The sequence below is a fragment of the Typopeltis vanoorti genome, chromosome 15 (genome assembly GCF_054136105.1).
Source record: "Typopeltis vanoorti isolate ZY-2024b chromosome 15, IOZ_Tvanoo_1.0, whole genome shotgun sequence".
Taxonomy (NCBI): Eukaryota; Metazoa; Arthropoda; class Arachnida; order Uropygi; family Thelyphonidae; genus Typopeltis; species Typopeltis vanoorti.
The window spans coordinates 21,593,164-21,614,384 of record NC_143563.1 but is presented as its reverse complement, the minus strand read 5'-3'; the positions used below and the strand labels follow the sequence as shown (position 1 = coordinate 21,614,384).

The following is a 21,221-nucleotide window of genomic DNA, read 5'->3' as shown; positions in this document are numbered from 1 at the left end:
TTGGTGTAGTCTCATTAATTAGTCTTAGTATTTCTAGTCAACATCCAGAGTATAGTCAGTCCTCAACTTAAGATGGTGTTCCGTTTTTCCACTGATCATGTCATAAGTTGAAAAGATCGCAAGTTGGAAATCACCATGTGAACTATAAGGATATATTAATTTAAATGCCTAAATGTGAAGATCTGCTTGTTATACTTATAATGAAATAAAACAATTTATAAAATTACTGTATACAATACTGTAATAACACTGAAATATGAGTATATAGTGCTCACCACATGCTGATAGTAAAATAATTAGCTAGACACATGGAGCAAAAGTAATTCTTCAAAGACCGATGCATTATTAACTGATCATTTCATCAGAAGCATATTTTTCTCTTTTCTATTTTTCTTCTGCAACTTGGTGCTTCTACCTCTATAAGGCTTCATCTGTAAGTACTTTTTCCACCGCTACCATCAACTGCTCTACCTCTTCATTGTCAACCTTCACCTCCAAATCTCCAGCTAGTGGTACTATCTCGTCACCAGTCTTTTAGCTTTGTTGAATCCTGTGAATGTATGAACGTGCATTTTCATCAAATTCTTCTTAACACCACTTACAAACTCTGCTGCTTCCTTACTCCATGTGGCATCTGCAAAGAAATTATATTCCTTCCAAGCATCTGAGGATTATTTCATCCTCAGTAGCAGCAATAGCATGAGAAAAATTCTACGTCTTGACATCAGCAAAATAAAAAAAATAACACTCCAGTCCATGAGTTGCAAAAATGAGGTAGTATTTACTGAAGTGGTTGTAAGTAACATATGTTGTGAATTGAGTACTGACTATTTCGACATAGCAATTATTTAATAGATAAAAATTTACTTACCCAAACATTAAACTTGACATTTTTATATGTAACAGTTTCCACATTAAAACCTACTGTTGGTATTGTAGTTACTGACTGGCCTAATTTAAGTTTATATAAAACAGCTGAAAATAAATTAAGGTTCAAATACTGAACAAATAAGGTAACAAAAAGGCTTAATTGTCAATATGCCTTTGTTTAAAGTTTGATAACTTTTATATCATACTACAGTCTGATGACAAAGTTATTAAACTTTATCATCATACTAAGTAAAATTCCATATGTTTACAAAAGATAATAGTTATGAGGTGCTTGAGCTATCTAGTGAGATAAAGGGTTTATAAAAAATGTTAACAATGCTGATGCAGTGCTATATGGTGTTCTAAATTAGTATAATGAAATGGTCCATTTCTTTGTATTCTTTTGTCAGAATATAAAAGAATCCAAACTTGAATAGTTAATTAAATTATGAACAAGCTATAATGAACAATAATGTTCCTTTGGCATTATGGTTATTTTTCTTGATGGAGATTTTAGACAAGAACAGTATCCATACTTTATTATTTTTATTATGCAATCACTAGAAATTGCATAAAACATTCATCTTTTTTTTTTTTTTGGCCATTGCTTAAAATCTGGACTAACAAGGACACATGTAATGATAGAAGGAAATCAGAAAAATCTTTCGCTTTGATTTCTTGACTTCTCAATAACACAGACCATCAATGGAGACTTAACCACCACGAATCTCTCCTTTCTGTTCATACTATAAAATAAGGCAAATTTCTCTCTTTCCCATGCACACACAAACAGAGAAAGAGAGAGACTCCACTTCATTTAATTCATTCATTATGTATCAGAACAAAGAAATAAATGCAAAAATTTATGGAGTGAGCATGCCTAGAAATTGCCGAGCAAAATATCCTGATATTTCACTTGATCTTTGGTCTGTAAATACAGTGGGGAAACAAATACTAATACATGTATTATTTCCAGGCATTTATGAATTTGCAAATGGAAATTAAAATTTCAAGATATAAACTGAAAGCATAAAACTAATGCCTTTTGGCTAATTAGTTTTTTATATTAATTAATAGCAAAAAGATCATGTAAATTGAGGTTCATTATTAAGAAATATTGCCAGCCTTGTGAATGGCATATCCATTCTCCAAACAAGAGGTTGTGGATTTGAATCTTGATGTGGGCATGTATAATCATGAATTTCAGTACTAGGCCATCATCTTGCTTACCGGAAGCTTAGTGGCTTTAAAAAAATTCAATTTTTTTAGGCAAAGTGGATACCAGATCCAACATTATTTCAAAGTCGAATGTTTGTAGAAACTATGAAAGTTTCATAAGTTGACTTGAGAGCTTACGAGAATACAATCCTCGGGATCCAAAGTTGCCTTATCTTGTACTACTTAAAAGACATGGGCACTATATATTCGCACTGTATATGAAGCATCTGTATATTCGCCTTTTATTAGCACATTTGAAAACTAACCAGTTCGAAGCAACTGTCAGGCCAGTGAAACCTTTATCAAATGCACTAATAAAAAGCGAATATATGGATGCTTCGGCAGCACCCATGTCTTTTAAGTAATGCAAAATAAGGCAACTCAGGGATGATGAGGATTGCATTCTTGTAAGCTTTCATGTCAACTTATGAAACTTTAATAGTTTCTACAAACATCTGATTTTGAAATAATGTTGGATCAAATGTAATGATGATGAGATCAGATGCCTATATAATTTTACATTGCCAAAATGAAGCCTTATGGCTCTTCCTTTAGTTTTTTTTTTTTTTTTTGTCTCTAGAACAGAATCCATATTTATTTAAGTACAATAGATTTACAACCTTTCATCAATGAAATCTGCATAAAAAATTAAAACGAAGACTACAAACAAATAAAATAGAAATAAAGATGGGATGAAATGGAACTTTTCTTTTAGTATTACTTCAACATTCATGGAGTTTCAGGAATCATCACAAGATGCCACACATTCTACACATTACAACTATCACATCTTGTCTTAAATATGTTCAACATAGGTACACACACCACCCACTCTAGCTAAGTTTCCTGCTTAATGATTACTCTCCATAAAAAAAAAAAGAAAAAAAATTCTTTTCACTCCCTCACTCAACATAAACCTTATGCAGCTTCCAAGGATGACCCCTTGTTCTCCCTATTCCTATTATCTTATGCAATGCTTCCCCTACATCTGATAGGCACCTGTAACCAATACCAACTTAGGTCTCAATCATATTGCCTCCTCTCCTCCAAAATGTCAAATTTTGTAAAATATATTCTCTTGATCTGTCCTTCTACTTAGAATGATTTGAACAGGCTGGATTTTTTTTTTTTAATGTTGTTCCTAGACACAAGAGGTTAGTTAACCTATAGTTCATTAGTACAGTAAATGGGTAGAATAGGGAAAGGAGAAACTTGTTCCCATTTGATGAACACCTGTGTATTGTATTCATTAAGAAACACATAAAAAGGCTGTTCCAGAGTATGGTAGCAGAAAGAATGAAAGAAGAGGAAAAGAAACTTGTTCTGCAAGTCTGGAGTTAAACTTTAGAGGGGTATCAGGTGGCAGCTGCACAAGTTTAGTAGAGCAGAGATATTACTGATGTTAGTTCATATGAGACATGGAAATATATATACAGAAGATGCATGTTGCAGAAACCAAATACCCGTGTTTTGAAAGTGGGTGGAGTGGACTAGTAAGAGATAAGTCATTAATTAATCTAACTATCCACTTCGGTACGAGTCGAGTACTTTTAGAGAGCTTTTAGGGCCACCACTCCAAATTTGAGAGCAATGTTCAACAGAAAATTTGTGATTTGTACAAGGTTAACAACTGTTCAGAGGTAAGGAAGCACCTTGACAAAAATCTTAGTTTTTTTCCTAAAGCCATGGAGGCAATGGTTGTAAATTTATGCCAAGAGAAGGTTGATGCCAGGGTAAACCAAGAAGTTGTCAAAGGTAATATATATATTGGAAGATATATATAATTTTGCCTTTGGAAATAAGGCAGAATTGTGTTTTGCTAGCATTAAAATTGACAAGGTTAACTGAATTCCCCACTCAAAAATAGCTTCGAGATCAGAATTGAGGGTAGTGGAGGTGGATGTTTTGTAATTTGTGGTGATTTTGCAATGCAAAGTTTGTCAAATGAAAGGTGGAAGTATGATGTTGTGATGAGATACTCAATTGTGTATTTATATTGGTGGGATTATGCTAGAAGAAACCGACCAAGCTAGATATTTTTGAGTTTTGGTAGATAAGAAGATAATGTTAACTTTTCAAAATCTCAGGACCAAAGATAATAAAAAAAAAAGTAAATTTTTATAAAACAAAAATGACCTAACAGAAAATATTACAAAGTCAGAACTAAAAAATACAATAAACAAGACAAAAAAATACAAAACAGCAAGAGAAGACAAATGTGTATTCTACAAAAAATGCAGGAGAAAAATTTGATGAAAGACTCCTGAAATTCTTTAATATGGTCTGGATTTCTGGAAAAATTCCTAATGCTTGAAGAAAAAAAATAACTGGTTATTCCAATTTATAAAAAAAAAAGGAAATAAAGGGGAACGAGGGGTGCTTAAGGGTCAAAGCTGTATAACTGAGAGGAGACCTCCACAAAATCTTTAAAGGAATGCAGAGAACCGACCAGGGCTTCTGACATAATGTCCAATCCTCACCTTCTCGTGGTGCACCCTGTTGGGTGTCTACCTGGATACTGAACGAAAGACGATGGGTTGGCAATTTGGGATTTAACCGACCAAATTGTATTTTTATTGGCTTAAACCAATATACAAAATTACGGTACAACATGACAAAATTTCATGCCAGCTGGGGTGTCGCTCGGTTAAACAAGGCCCTCATTGTTTTCACCAGGGAACCAGGGCGAACAACGAAAAGTCAGCTATGGAACAAATCGGAAAGCACACGACAACTCAACATCACCAGAGCTAAAGATCAGTACTATCAACATAGTACCTATTATGTCGATAAGTACCAGATCGATATAATAGGGGTGACTGAAACAAAAAAGACAAAAACTAGCGAGATCTTTCTGAGCAATAAATACAAAATGTTATATTCAGGAAATGACAATCAAGGAAAAGGAAAAGTTAGTCCTTGTTGGGGATCTAAATAGCAGAGTAGGAAATGATTGTCAGACCACAAAAATATTTTGGGAAAATTTGGAGAAAAGAGCAAAGCTAATAATAATAGCAAATATCTGTTGGATTTCTGCTCAGGACATGGACTGGTTATTACTAACACCATGTTCCAACATAAAAAATGTGCATAAATTCACATGGAGAGAAGAAGCAAGGAATAAGAAAAGTTTCATTGACTATGTTATTGTTGACAGTGATGTTTTCTCTCTGGCAGGACAACAGAGTGTACAGAGGATTTGAAATTGAAGTGATCACTATTTAGTCTTGAGCAGGATAAAATTGAATTTCATATTGAAAAGAATAACATGTAAGAAAGTTTTAAAGCGAATTAAAGTTGAACAGCACTCAGATGTGAACTGTAGACTAAAATATACAAAGATTATTGAAGAATAAATGAAAGAGTTTGAGAACAGGAACCAAACCTTGGAGATTCAGTGGGAAGCCTTGAAAAAAACCATGATTGATTCAGCCAGAGAGGCATGTGGTGAGGTTGTCTGCAAGTATAGAAAAATCAGAACTCCATGGTGGACACAGAAAGTTAAAATGGCGGTGAAGGAGAAAAGAAGAAAGCATATTAAAAGTTCCTTGCAAATAAATCAGCTTGTGCTCTTCGAGAATACAGAGACAAATGTAAGAAAGCTAAAAACTTTGTAAAACTAGCTAAACAAAAGTCATGGGAAGACTTTGGCAAGAACATAGAAAATAAATATCAAGAAGGTGGCAAAATATTCTGGAGATTGTTGAAGAAGCTTAGAAATGGAGGAAAGAGTGCTGTAAAAGGAGTTAGAGATGATAAAGGTGACATGAAAACAGGAGAAAAAGATATCCTTGAAGTATGGAGTAATTACTTCGAAAAATTGCTAAATGAAACAAGCAGTGATAGCACAGTGGTAAATAACACTCAACAGGCATACAGTCAGGAATACATATCCATACTTGAAGTAAAAAAAGCAATCAAAGGCTTGAAATGTGGAAGGGCAGCAGGAGTAGATGACATTCGACCAAAAATGCTGAAGTATGGTGGTTATAAAAGTCTTACAGTGGCTGCACTGCTTAGTAAGTAAGCCTGGACAGAGGGAAGAATTCCCGATGATTGGAGTAGAGCTCTAATAGTACTCATGTATAAAAAGGGAAATAAAACTGAATGTGAGAATTACAGAGGTATTTCCCTACTGAGTGTTCCTGGCAAGATCTATGCAAGTATATTTGAGAAACGGTTCAGAAGAATTGTGGAAGAAAAGCTTGGTAAAGGACCATCTGGAATCTGGCCAAATAGATGCTGTCAGGATCAGATGTTCACCTTACGACAAATAGTTGAGAAAGCATGGGAATATAAGAAAGATCTGTATTTAAGTTTTGTCGATCTGGAAAAGGCATATGACAAGGTGTCAAGAGAGAAGCTATTCTATATGCTACAGTTATATGGTGTCAATGGATACTTAGTCTTTATTTAAGTTGTAAGTCAGCAGTTAGAATTGAAATAAGTACAGGAAGATGGTTTAATGTTCAATCTGGTGTGAGGCAAGGATATATATTATCCGCTCTGTTATTCATTATATATATGGATCAACATTATGAATGAAAATGGTATTAAACATGATATCAGAATTGGAGATATTAATGTCAGCTCTTTGCTTTATGTGGACCATGTTATACTTCTAAATAAATGCACTACAAGTTTGCAAAATTCTCTGACTATATTGAATAACTGTTGTAATAGATATAGTATGAAGATCAGCATTAAAATGACAAAGACAATGAAAATAGGTAGAATTGTTGGAAATGTCAACTGTGTTGTGAACAGGGAACCTATTGAACAAGTAAAACATTTCAGCTACTTAGGCACGATTTTTAGTGAAGATGGTAAATTAAATATGGAAATAGACAACAGAATCAGCAAAGCTGGTATGGTGGGAAGTCAATTGAATAAATTCATATGGAATAAGAGAGAAATTAGTCAAAACACTAAATTAGTTGTATACAAGACAGTGTTCAAACCAGTTTTAACTTATGGATCTGAGAGCTGGGTCAGAAGTAAAACACTTGACCAAAGACTAGAGACCACAGATATGAGAGTCCTGAGAAAGATTAGAGGTATCAACAGATGGCATCAATAGCAATATCATATTAAAAATGAGGATATTAGAAAAGAACTTGACATTGTCAGCATCCAGGAATACGTTAGCAGAGCTAATCTCAGGTGGTAGGGTCACTTATACAGAATGGGTGAGGAAAGATTAGCAAAACTAGTGTTCTCTGCCAGGTTGGCAGGAAAACATCCCTGAGGAAAACCAAGATATAGGTGGATTGATATGGTACAAAGTGCCTTAAACAATAGAAATATAAGATCTGATAATGTTGGAGTCTTGACAAGTAATAGACTGATTTGGAGGAAAATTTTAAATAGAAAGTTAGTAATGATGTAAATTTTTCATGTAGTACTATCATATCCTGTAACTCCTTGATGGTACATGTCAGGAATTTGATGAATGATGAGGAAATAAAGATGGCTGGAATGACTATAGGGGAATTAGTCTACTAAATGGAGAAAAATATTTACAGGAATACTAAAAAAAGAAGCTAAACAGTATTGTAGAGGACTATTATTAATAATATTCCGTTTATTTTGCTATTGTCTTCTTAATAAGACTGAGAATGCTACCCACTATAGAGTAGCAAAACTAATCAGGTAATGCATTACTGTCATCTTATGTTTTGTAATTTCTAATGACATAAAATAAATTAGTTATTTTATTTTTTTTTTTATATGTAAAGAGTTTGTAGTGTGCTAGACAATGCCATGAGCAACCATAAGTTTCTTCAAACCTTTCCATGGCTTATGTCCAAAGGTTGATTAGGAATCTGCTGTGAATGATTTCAAATGGTTGGCCCCAAGATAGTAAAGTTGGTTGTTAATAACCTTTCCATTAGATACGTTCAACAAATTTGCCAAATGATTCTTCTGTCATGATGCAATCCTTATCAGGACAATTCACATTTAGTAAATCTTGATGTTTATATGATAAGTGTTTATCTTGATAACTTTTTTCCTACAAAAGAGGGTGCATTTAATCATATGCCTGTAATATTACTCTGGTTTCCTTGTTATCTTATCTACATGATTTCCCCATCAACCAAAATATCCAGATCTTTGTAACACCTGTATATTCGTGCATTACTACCTTCTTATTACCAAACTGCATATTATTACATTTGTTCAATGTTATATTTTAATCACTTCCCTGTCCATTCTTTTAGTCTTTTAAGATCTTGGTGTAAAGTCATCTAAACTAGTGCTTGTTGATTTTATCACATCTCAGAAAATAGAAAGAGCAATACTTGTGTAGCACATGGGTTATAATATCTGGGAACAGTCGGTAGGCTCAGAAAATTTAACTATTTTCATATAAAACAAATATGATGAGAAAATATATAGTATCTAAGAAGGAGCTACACACAATTCTGAATTTTACAGATAATCTCTAAATTGTTGTTAGTGACCATCTTTGGTAGCAGAATGACTGCAAAATATTTATTGCTTTTTTTCTCTGATGAATGGAAACTCCTTTCTGCATTTAACCAGCTTTTGGATAATTTCTTTATTTTGTATGAGGTCCCACCATTTCCTCTCCCATCCCTTAGGACGGATTGAGCCACCCCCCTTAATGAGGGATTAAGTATGTATTTTATGATTTATGTGTGTTCATGGACCAGTTTACCTGTTGTTAGGGATGAAAAACCCGAGTTTCCAAGAAAAAAAACCCTCTACCTCTGCACGAGACCGGCTAACTCACCTTTAGTCGAAGGAGATCAGATAAAGGTTCATCACATCATGGATGGGAATTGAACCCAGGTCTTTCTGGCCAAAGGGCTTTGTCTATACCAACTGTGCTTCAGAGGATGTTTTGGATAATAATCTCTTCAAATTAAGGTTGACATCATGCTTTAAAGATAAACAGCACTTTACAAAATATCTTGAAGATTTTTGATGTTTGTATGTGTGTTGGGGTAGAGTAAAATCATGGAGGAAAAAAAATGAAAGTGGAAAAAGCAAACATATATATAAATGCACAAAAACTGAACTAGAGAACAATGTTGAAAGTTTTTTCACTTGGTTATACTATAAATTAAAGATACCAAGAAATTGAATTCTGTTTTCATCCTTTATTCAAGCGTAAGCAAACAAAGTTTTGCATGTGAAGTAACTTCACAACTGAGCTAGCTGTACATAGAGGATAATGACTTCCCATCAATTGCCTTAGTATCCTTTAATGCAAGGAACATATACTTATGGATATGTATAATGCTATGCATTATGGAGAGGGCACTACCCAGACTGGTTTCAACTTTTAATGAGGTCTCATCAGTGGGAGCCAGACCCAGAAGAGATACTGAGGTCGAAGTAATGAGAAGTCATATTTTCCATATACAAGTAGTCAAAAGGTGTCACACCTCATTACTAAAATACTCTGGATTAGAGATAGATGTTGAAAGTTGTTGGAATGAGACCTCGATAGGGGTCAAAATAGTCTGGGTAGTGACCTTCCCATAATGCACAGCATTATGGGATACTAAGGCAAGTGATGTGAAGTCATTAGCTTCTATATACAAGTTGACTCAGTCCTGAAAATACTTCAAACTTTGTTTGCTTACTTGGATAAAGAATGAAACCAAGTATATAATTTTTTGGTATCTTTAATTTAATTTATAGATGTTGAAAGTTTTTTCACTTGGTTATACCATAAAATTAAAGATGCCAAGTAATTATATTGTTAGTTTCATCCTTTATCCAAGTATAAGCAAACAAAGTTTTGCTTAGTTACTAAAATATATAACTTCTGCATTACTTCAACCTTGATATCTCTTATGGGACTGGCTCCCACTGATGAGATCTCGATAAAGGTCGAAACCAGTCTGGGTAGTGCCCTTTCCCATAATGCGTAGCATTATATATGTCCATAAGGATATGTACCTTGCATTATGGGATACTAAGGCAATTGATGTGAAATCCTATATAAAAGCCTCTATATAAAAGTAGCCCAATCGTGAAGTTACTTCACATGCAACACTTTGTTTGCTTACACTTGGATAAAGGATGAAGCCACGAATACATAAATTAAAGATGCAAAAATTATACTTTTGGTTTCATCCTTTATCCAAGTGTAAGCAAACAAAGTGCTGCATGTGCATATAGGAAGGGGAATTTATGGTAAAGGCATTTTTAACACCTGCCACCAAAAATCATCTGTAAAAACTTCTATATGGCAGGGCACATTATGCACCTAGTACAGATTTTTTTAAAAGATGATTAAATGATTCCGGTCTGGGGGTCTTACCCCCAGAGGTAAAGCTACATGCCACCGGATGGATTCCCAGGTTGCAGATCAGAGAATGGCACCAGAGATGGTGGCTAACTGCAAATAGCCAATAAGCAGTTAGCCACCCGGACAAGAAGCGACAATACTAACAGGATGTGGTGGGTTAGTGGACAACTCCAGTAATTCTATAAAATACCACAGAAGTCCAATGACAGTACTGCATCAAGGCGAGCTTAGGCCGCCCTAAGCCTAAATCTATATGCTCCTTCTCATTCTAATTCTCTCCCAAGCTCTTCAAGGAAGACTAAGGGTTTGTCAGATAAGTGTCGATGTTCTGACAGTAAAAAGAAAACACGATTGAAATCTGATGCCAAAATACAAGAAAAAAGACTCATGTCGGCATGGACGTTGCCCAGCCAAACAAGGTCCATGTCCCCAATCGAGTAATCGGGTTTGGATCGAAAAATCAGTTACTGAAAACAAAGACAAAAAAATCAAACTCAGGCCTGTAAAGGATGGAATATCAATTGGCACATGGAATGTCCGTACACTCTGGGCAACTGGAAAATTGTACTTGCTTCAAGAAGAAATGAAGAAATACAGATGTGATAATATTGGGTATTTCAGAAATGAGATGGACATTGTCAGGAGAATCAAATGGTGGAAGAGTTCTCTGGTCAGGAAATGAAAGTAAGCAAGAAGCAGGCGTAAGTTTCCTGCTAAGTAACAAGGCCCGTCAGGCAATGATAGGATACAAACCAGTTAGTGAAGGAATAATGGTTGCAAGATTCAGTGCCCAACCATTTAATATCACAACCATTCAAATATACGTGCCCACTGCAGAGAGTGCAGATGAAAATATCGAGAGATTTTACACGGATCTATAACTAGTAATTGATGAGGTGCCGAAGCAGGATATACTCATCATTGGAGGAGACTGGAATGCAAAGATTGGCAAAATGACAAAGGATGGGAAAATTTGGATATGGAGAAAGAAATGAACGTGGAGAGATGCTTCTGGAATTTGCCATGGATAACAACCCGATGATTTGCAATACCAAATTCCAACAAAAAGATTGTCGTAAATGAACGTGCCGCTCCTTCGATGGCAAACACAGGAATATGATCGACCTGATATTAATAGACCAGAAATGGAGAACCTCAGTTCAACAGTGCAGATCAATCCAAGGAGATGATATTGATTTGGACCACAGCTTAGTGATTCCGAATATAAGACTAAAACTGAAACAGAAGTACAAAGGAAAGTTCCAAAAAGCTAGAGACATCTCAAAACTAAATGAAGACGGGCTAAGAACAGCATATTAGAACATATTAGAAACTAATCTTAAGACCCCAAGTGAAAAACAAAATATAAATACAAGAGCAGAACAACTGACTAGTGCTAAAAAAAGCAGTACAGGAAGTAATTCCTGAAAGAAAAAAGATCAACAAGAAATGGATAACTCAGGAAACCCTAAAATTGGTACAAGAGAAAAGAGAACTGAAACTTAAAAGAGATAATTCAGAGGCAGCAGATGAGTTATACCATCAAAAATGCAATGAAGTATGGAAAGCAGCAAGATCTGATAAAGCCAAATGGTTGGAGGACCAGTGCAAAGACATTGAATGGTATTATGGAGAACACAAAACTAGAGAGGTCTACAAACTTATAAGAAATGTCAATAGTAAGTGACAAACAAGATCAGTAGCAGTCAAAGATGAAGATGGTAAAGTATTGATGGACAAGACTGAAATCATAGACAGATGGACAAGATATTGCAGCGAACTATATAAAAATCAACTAAATGATACTGCAACAGAAGTAATTAAAGAACTAAAAGCAATCTCTCCACTAGGAGAGATTTTTGAAAATGACATCTTGGAACAGGAAGTGAATAAGGATATAAAACATCTCAAGAACAACAAGAGTCCTGGAAATGACAAAATAGGCGAGATGCTAAAATATGGGGGAGAATCAGTTGCAAAAGAAATACATAAACTATGTAATGAAATATGGAGATCGTATGCCCCCGAAGAGTGGAAAAAAATCAATCTTGGTTGTTGTTCACAAGAAAGGCAGTGCTTTAGAATGCACCAATTACAGAACTATTGCATTAATGAGTCATCTTGGCAAAGTGCTGACGAAAATACTAACAGAACGCCTGAAGGGGCATATGGAGGCACATCTTCTGGATGAGCAAGCCGGATTTCAACAAGATCAAAGTACAATGCAACAAATACTCACACTAAGACTAATAGCAGAGAAGCTCGAAGAAAGAACAAAAATTGATTTCGGTGTCGAGGCTAGCTGGTGAACGGACGTGCTATCGGAGAGCTCCTGAGAGATTTGTGTTTTTTGTTGATTTATTGGTGTTTTGGATTCAATTTAATGGACTTAAGTGTTTAATTTTGGTATATTATTGGAGCTTATTAGCGTGGTTAGTGTAATAAAGTGTTTTATAACATAATCTATGTCGGGAAGTCGCCGCTAGATGAATTCGTAATGTGTAGTGTTCGTGCAAGCTCCAGATAAGATAAGTATCATTTTCAGTTATCGATACAATTACTTAATATTGTGTAGTTTTGTTTTGTTTGCCTTGCGTATTTTAGTGCGTCTATTTTTGGTGTGTTATAACGTATAATTTGACAAAACACGTTACAGATAAGTATGGCACCTGTGCGAAGGAAAATGGCGGCCAGTAATGAAGGTTCGCCATCGTTATAAAAGAACGGTAGCATAAAAGAAATGGGTCAGTGTACTAGCTGTGAAATGTACGCTTTGTGGAGTGCGGTTAGATGATAATAAAGGATTGAATGTGTGTAGAAAATGTAGGGAGAATGCGGAATTGAAGTGTATTTCGGATCGTGAGTGTGATATTTTTGTCAACCTTCAGAATGAAGGAAATAGGGATATGACAAGAAACGGCAAGGTTGTACATGAAAATTGTGAGAGTGTGAATGATAGTATAAATGGTTTCTCAGAGAACAAAAAAGATGAGATAGATGCATTGAGTGAGATCGCGTTGTTGAATAGTGCGATAGAAAGAGCAAAACAGCAGCTAGAGTGCATGAACAAAAGTAGACTGAATGAACCAACCAATAATAAAAGGTATGACAGGAAAAATAGACGTATGAATGTGAACATGAACAAAATGAAGGATAGAGTGCTGTATGGAGACTCGTTAGTACGAGGTGTGTTAGTAGAGGATTTGACAAAATCGTACCAACCTGGTGCGACCATAAAGGACGTAACTGCGTCTATTAGAGAGCAAAAGGAAAGGGTGAAAGCAATGATTGTTGTGGCAGGTACGAATGATTTGAAAGGAGATAAAATGGAAATGATAGAAGACCTGAATGAATTGTTTGAGGTAGCAAAAGAAAAGAGTGAGAGAGTTAGAATGATTAGTCTTTTGCCACGGTATGACAGTGAAATGTTTAAAAGGAGGGCTATAATTACAAATGACTTTATGCGTGGGTTATGTATGACGAGTGGTGTGAAATTTGTGGATGTGTGGAGTGAGTTTGATGGGCGAAAGGATCTATATAAGATTGATGGCTTGCATTTGAATGGTTACGGTGTAAGAAGACTTGAGAAAGTGTTGCTGAATGTAGTGGATGTGCAAATTCAGGGAAACTAGATTTGTTAGGGGGGGGGGGAGTAGAGATACAGTCCTTATGGAGGCAGTTGAATGTAAGAATGAATATAATATGCCAGAGCAAATAAGGACAACAAATCTGAGTGGGATAGTTAATATAAGGCATCAAGGTAGGGTTGGGGCTAATGGGGGTCTTAAATTCATGTACACTAATACTAGGAGTATTAGGAACAAGAATGAAGAGTTTTTGGCTATGGTTGGCACTTCCAGACCACAGGTTATAGGTATTAGTGAAACATGGCTGACTGTAGATGATATAACTAGTGGGATTGAATGTGATGGGTATAGTGTGTTCAGGAATGACAGAGAGAATAAAATGGGGGGAGGAGTATTGTTGATGATAGCTGATGAGCTACAGCCAAGGAGAATAGAAGTTGAATTGCAGGATAGAGAAAAGAGCACGGGGTGCTTAAGGGTCATAGCTGTATAACTGAGAGGAGACCTCCACATAGCCTTTAAAGGAATGCGGAGAACCGACCAGGGCTTCTGACCTAATGTCCAATCCTCACCTTCTCGTGGTGCACCCTGTTGGGTATCTACTTTGATACTGAACGAACGAGGATGGGCTGGCAATTTGGGATTTAGCCGACCAAATTGTATTCTTATTGGTTAAACCAAAATAAAAAATGATGGTACAACATGACATAATTTCATGCCGGCTGGGGCGTCGCCCGGTTAAACAAGGCCCCCGTTGTTTTCGCCAGGGAACCAGGGTGAACAGCGAAAAGTCAGCTACTGGAACAAATCTGAAAACAAACCCCAACTCAACATCACCAGAGTTGAAGATCGGTACTATCAACGTAAGAAGCCTGAATGGCAAAGAAATGGAGCTAGCTGAGGAATTAGATAAGTACCAGATCGACATAATAGGGGTGACTGAAACAAAAAAGACCAAAACTGGTGAGATCTTTCTGAGCAATAAATACAAAATGTTATATTCAGGCAATAACAATCAAGGAAAAGAAGGAGTAGCCATAGTATTCAACACAAAATACAAGGCTAATCTTCTTGAATGGCAGTCAGTCTCAAGTAGAGTAATGTGGGCAAATATGAGAATGGGGAACTGGACAATGAGACTTATTTGTGCCTATGGTCCCACAGAAGGTTCTACTAAGGTAGAAGTGGAAGAATTTTTTGAGGCTTTAGAAAAAGCAACTGACACAATGAAAAAGGAAAAGTTGGTCCTTGTTGGGGATCTAAATAGTAGAGTAGGAAATGATTGTGAGACATACAAAAATATTTTGGGAAAATTTGGAGAAAAGAGCAAAGCTAATAATAATGGCAAATATCTGTTGGATTTCTGCTCAGGACATGGACTGGTTATTACTAACACCATGTTCCAACATAAAAATGTGCACAAATTCACATGGAGAGAAGAGGCTAGGAATAAGAAAAGTCTCATTGACTATGTTATTGTTGATAGTGATGTTTTCTCCCTGGTGCAGGACACCAGAGTGTACAGAGGATTTGAAATTGGAAGTGATCACTATTTAGTCTTGAGCAGGATAAAATTGAATTTCATATTGAAAAGAATAACATGTAAGAAAGTTTTAAAGCGAATAAAAGTTGAGCAGCTCTCAGATGTAAACTGTAGACTAAAATACAGAAATATTATTGAAAAGAAAATGAAAGAGTTTGAGAACAGGAATCAAACCTTGGAGATTCAGTGGCAAACTCTGAAGGAAACATTGATTGATTCTGCCAGAGAGGCATGTGGTGAGGTTGTGTGCAAAGATAAAAAAATCAGAACTCCCTGGTGGACACAGGAAGTCAAAGAGGCAGTAAAGGAAAAGAAGAAAGCATATCAAAAGTTCCTGGCAAATAAGTCAGCTTTTACTCTTACAGAATACAGAGACAAATGTAAGAAAGCTAAACAGTGTGTAAAACTAGCTAAACAAAAGTCATGGGAGGACTTTGGCAAGAATATAGAAAATAAATATCAAGAAGGTGGCAAAATATTCTGGAGGTTGTTGAAGAAGCTTAGGAATGGAGGAAAGAGTGCTGTAAAAGGAATTAGAGATGATAAAGGTGAAATGAAAACAGGAGAAAAAGATATCCTTGAAGTATGGAGTAATTACTTTGAAAAACTGCTAAATGAAACAAGCAGTGATGACAGCACAGTGATAAAAAACACTGACCAGGCATGCAGTCAGGAATACATATCCATACTTGAAGTAGAAAAAGCCATCAAAGGCTTGAAATGTGGAAAGGCAGCAGGAGTAGATGATATTCGACCAGAAATGCTGAAGTATGGTGGTATAAGAGTCTTACAGTGGCTGCACTGCATAGTTCAGAAAGCCTGGACAGAGGGACGAATTCCCGATGATTGGAGTAGAGCTCTCATAGTACCCATATATAAAAAGGGAAATAAAACTGAATGTGAGAATTACAGAGGTATTTCCCTACTGAGTGTTCCTGGCAAGATCTATGCAAGTATACTTGAGAAACGGTTGAGAAGAATTGTGGAAGAAAAGCTTGGTGAAGAACAAGCTGGATTCAGGCCAAATAGAGGCTGCCAGGATCAGATCTTCACTTTACGACAAATAGTCGAGAAAGCATGGGAATATAACAAAGATCTGTATTTAAGTTTTGTCGATTTGGAAAAGGCATATGACAAGGTGCCAAGAGAGAAGCTATTCAATACGCTGCAGTTATATGGTGTCAATGGGGCATTATATCAAGCAATACTTAGTCTTTATCTGAGTTGTGAGTCAGCAGTTAGAATTGAAGGAAGTACAGGAAGATGGTTTAATGTTAAATCTGGTGTGAGACAAGGATGTACATTATCCCCTCTGTTATTCATTATCTATATGGATCACATTATGAAGGAATGTGGTATTAAACCTGATATCAAAATTGGAGATGTTAATGTCAGCTCTTTGCTTTATGCGGATGATGTTATACTTCTAAATAAATCCGCTACAAGTCTGCAAGATTCTCTGACTAAATTGAATAGCTGTTGTAATAGATATGGTATGAAGGTCAGCAATAAAAAGACAAAGACAATGAAAATAGGCAGAATCATTGAAAATGTCAACTGTGTTGTGAATGGAGAACCTGTGGAACAAGTAAAACATTTCAGCTACTTAGGCACAATTTTTACTGAAGATGGTAAACTAAATATAGAAATAGACAACAGAATCAGCAAAGCTGGTATCGTGGGAAGTCAATTGAATAAATTCATATGGAATAAGAAAGAAATTAGTCGGAACACTAAATTAGCTGTATACAAGACTGTGTTCAAACCAATTTTAACTTATGGATCTGAGAGCTGGGTCAGAAGTAAAACACTTGACCAAAGACTAGAGACCGCAGATATGAGAGTCCTGAGAAAGATTAGAGGCGTGAACAGATGGCATCAATGGCAATATCATATTAAAAATGAGGATATTAGGAAAGAACTTGACATTGTCAGCATCCAGGAATGTGTTAGCAGAGCTAATCTCAGATGGTATGGTCACTTAAATAGAATGGGATTGGAAAGATTAGCAAAACAAGTGTTCTCTGCCAGGTTGGCAGGAAAACGACCCAGAGGAAGACCAAGATATAGGTGGATTGATACGGTACAAAGTGCCTTAGACGATAGAAATATAAGATCTGATAATGTTGGAGTCTTGACAAGTAACAGACTGATTTGGAGGAAAATTGTAGATAGGAAGTTAGTAATGATGTAATTTTTTCATGTAGTACTGTCATATCCTGTACACCCCTTGAGGGTACATGGCAGGAATTTGATGATGATGATGATGAGAAAAGAGCACATTTGAGGCCATTTGGTGTGAGATTGTGGCTAGCAGAACTAAATATACAATTGGGTGCTGCTATAGACCAGGTGATGGAAAAGATGGTGGTGACAGTATGCACAAGCAAATAGAAGAAATGGGTGGAAGGAGGGTGATTATTATGGGAGATTTCAACTATGGTCGCATTGATTGGAGTGAGGAGAGGACACACGGGAGGAAGGAACTGGATTTTATGCGGTTATTAAGGGATAACTATCTGCGACAGCATGTAATGGAAAATACTAGGGGTCAGAGAGTGCTTGACCTAGTAATTACATCTGAGGATTTGGCTGTAACAAATATGACCACATTGCCACCAATCGGTGAGAGTGATCATAGGGTCTTAACTTGGGAGGTGGCTAAAGGTGTAGAATTTTCAATTAAGACAGGGTACATGTGGAATTATCGGGCTGGAAAGTATGACAAGCTTAGGAGTTTGATTGGTTCAGTGCCATGGCATGTACAACTGCAAGGACTAGAAGTTGATAGTGCATGGGAGGTAGTTAAGAAGTGCTTGCATGAAGCAATGGCTGACTGTATACCTAGAGTCCGAATAATAAATCAAGTAGGGGTTAAATGGATGAATAACACCATTAAGCTTGAGTTGCAAAAAAAGAAACAACTATGGAGGGAATTTAAGGAGAAGGGTGACCGGCAGGCACATGAACGGTATAAAGTGCAGGCCAGAAGGGTGACAAAGTGTGGTAAGAAAAGCAAAAAAGGATTACGAAAGAACATTGGCCATGCAAGCGAAAGAGAATCCTAAACAGTTTTTTAGATATGTAGCAAGTAAAAGGAAAAATGTACATGGCAGATTGATTTTAAAGAATGCCGATGGTAGGGAGGTAACTGAATCAGTAGAGATAGTTGAGTTACTGAGTGAGCACTTTGCAAAAGTATATCATCCAGGTGGTGACATTGCAGAAACGAATAAACCAGTAGATTATATGGGAATTGTGGGTAATGAAGTGGAGGTGAGTAGTCTATTGCATAACCTCAATGTCAATACATCTGTGGGATTGGATGGTATATCAGCTTGTGTTGTACGAGAAGCAGCTAAAGAATTGTCAGTACCCTTGACCATTTTGTTTAATTTGAGTCTCGGGTCTAGGTTAGTCCCGAGCGGGTGGAAAGAGGGAAAAATAGTTCCACTGCATAAAGGTGGTTCCAAGACTGCTGTTGTAAATTACCGAACGATTAGCATATCAGGAATCATTGTCAAGGTCTTAGAGAAAATAGTCAAGAGGAAAATACAAGATTGGATAGAAGAAAATGGGATACTGTATTGCGGACAGCATGGTTTTGTGAAGGGTAGGTCATGCCTCAGTAACTTGCTCACGTATTATAACACAGTGACGGCTGAACTGGATAAGGGTAATGGGTTTACGGTGATTCTACTGGACCTTGCCAAGGCCTTTGACAGGATTCCACATGGAATTCTAATCAGTAAATTGCAGCATATGGGAATGGACATAGGGTTGGTGAGATGGATAGGAGGGCAGTTGACGGAGAGATATCAGAGAGTGGTTTACTCGGGAGTAGAGTCCACAAGACGGCCTGTGACTAGTGGTGTGCCACAAGGATCTGTTCTTGGACCACTGCTGTTTAACTTGTTCATAAATGATATAGGAAATGATCTGAGAGGAACAGTTCATTTGTTTGCGGATGATGCGAAGTTGGGTAGGGCAATAGTGAATGCAGATGACGTCAAAATTTTGCAGGATGATTTGGATAGATTGGAGGTCTGGGCTAAGGAGAATGGATGTCAGTTTAATGTGGCAAAATGTAAGGTTATGCATTTTGGGGTGAAAAGATTGGCGGCAGTTTACTGCATTGGTGGAACCGTGCTCCAGGAAATTGATGAGGCACGAGATTTAGGAGTGTTGGTAGATAAGGAATTGAAATTTAGGGGACACATTGCAAAAGTGACCAAAACAGCTCATCAAATCACTTGGTTGCTGAAGAATACGTTGACAAGCAGGTTATTGTTCCTCTGTATTGAGCCTTGATAAGACCCCATCTAGACTACTGTGCTCGGATTTGGTCACCTAGGTTTCTTCTTGATGGGGAGGAGGTGGAGAGGATCCAGAGGCGAGTGACCAAGATGATAGCAGGTCTGTGGAATGAACCGTATGAGAACAGGTTGAGGATTTGTGGGTTGCAAAAATTGGTTGATAGGCGGAGGAGGGGAGATATGATTGAGACATTCAAATTACTGAAGGGTTTCTATAAAATTAATTCCGAAGATATTTTTGAGAACAGGGCTGGTTGTGGGAGGACTAGGGGACATCCATGGAAACTGGGCAAAAGTGTGGTTAGTAAAGGTGTTAGAGCTGGGTTCTTTACTTTTAGAGTAGTGAATGAGTGGAATGCGCTCCCTGAGTCTGTGGTGGATGCTGTGACAGTGAATGAGTTTAAGGCGAGGTATGATAGATACTGTATGAATGTCAAATAGTTGTGATGAATATGATTTGGGGCCTCCCTCGATGAGTCTAAGGACTCCCGGGAGTTGCCCGTAATAATAGTAATAATAATAATAATAATAATAATATATTGCTGTTTTGTGGACTTCCAAAAAGCATTTGATAATATTGACCAAAATATAACACAGGCTGTCTTGGAATTCTAATGGTGTGGACAATAAATTTATCCGCCTGCTGAAAGATATAAACAGCCAAGCACAAGCAAAAATCAGAATAGCAGGTGAGACTAGAGATTGGTTTGTCACTAGTTAAGGCACAAGACAAGGGGACCCAATATCACCAACCATCTTCATCACACATCTGGGAAGAACACTAGATAAGATTAAAGAAGGTGGAGGCATTTCAATAAATGGCATAAGAATAAACTACCTCTGCTTTGCAGATGACATTGTCCTGACTGAAGAAGACGCAGCAAGGCTGGAACAGACATTGCAAACACTATATACAGAAGGAAAAAGATATAGACTAAATGTCAACTTTGAAAAAACTAAAAAAATGATATTCGGACAACAGGAGTTACTGAACAGAGTAACGATAGACAGATTTCAACTGGAAAATGTGGAACACTTCACATATCTTGGAAGCTACATGACGCATGACTTAGACTCCCCAAAAAAAGAGATAAAAATTAGAATAGCCAGAACAACAACTATTTTAAAAGCCATGGACAAAATATAGAAGAGCCGAGCTATAAAGATGCAAACTAAACTGCGCATTGTAGAAATCTGTATCTTCAGCAGCATGCTCTATGGATGCGAGGCCTGGGTACTCCTCAGAGAATCTGAAAGGAGGATATTGGCATTTGAGAGGAGGTGCTATTCTAATTTTTATCTCTTTTTTGATGAGCCATCTTGAGAATAAGCTGGATACAGAAAGTGAACAATGAGGAAATCTACAGATGAATACAACCAAAAGAAAACCTGATCCAGAA

The 21,221-nt window shown here is 36.7% G+C and overlaps 1 protein-coding gene across 1 annotated transcript in view; it reads right to left on the bottom strand.

The window, feature by feature from the left end:
- The window catches only part of Arf6 (ADP-ribosylation factor 6), a 110,322-nt gene that overhangs the window by 28,205 nt on the left and 60,896 nt on the right, over positions 1–21,221 (bottom strand). Inside the window, exon 3 of the mRNA XM_090405708.1 lies at positions 872–975. Within this exon, the coding sequence (XP_090261834.1) occupies positions 872–975 (104 nt within the window). The remainder of the gene's footprint in view (positions 1–871; positions 976–21,221) is intronic.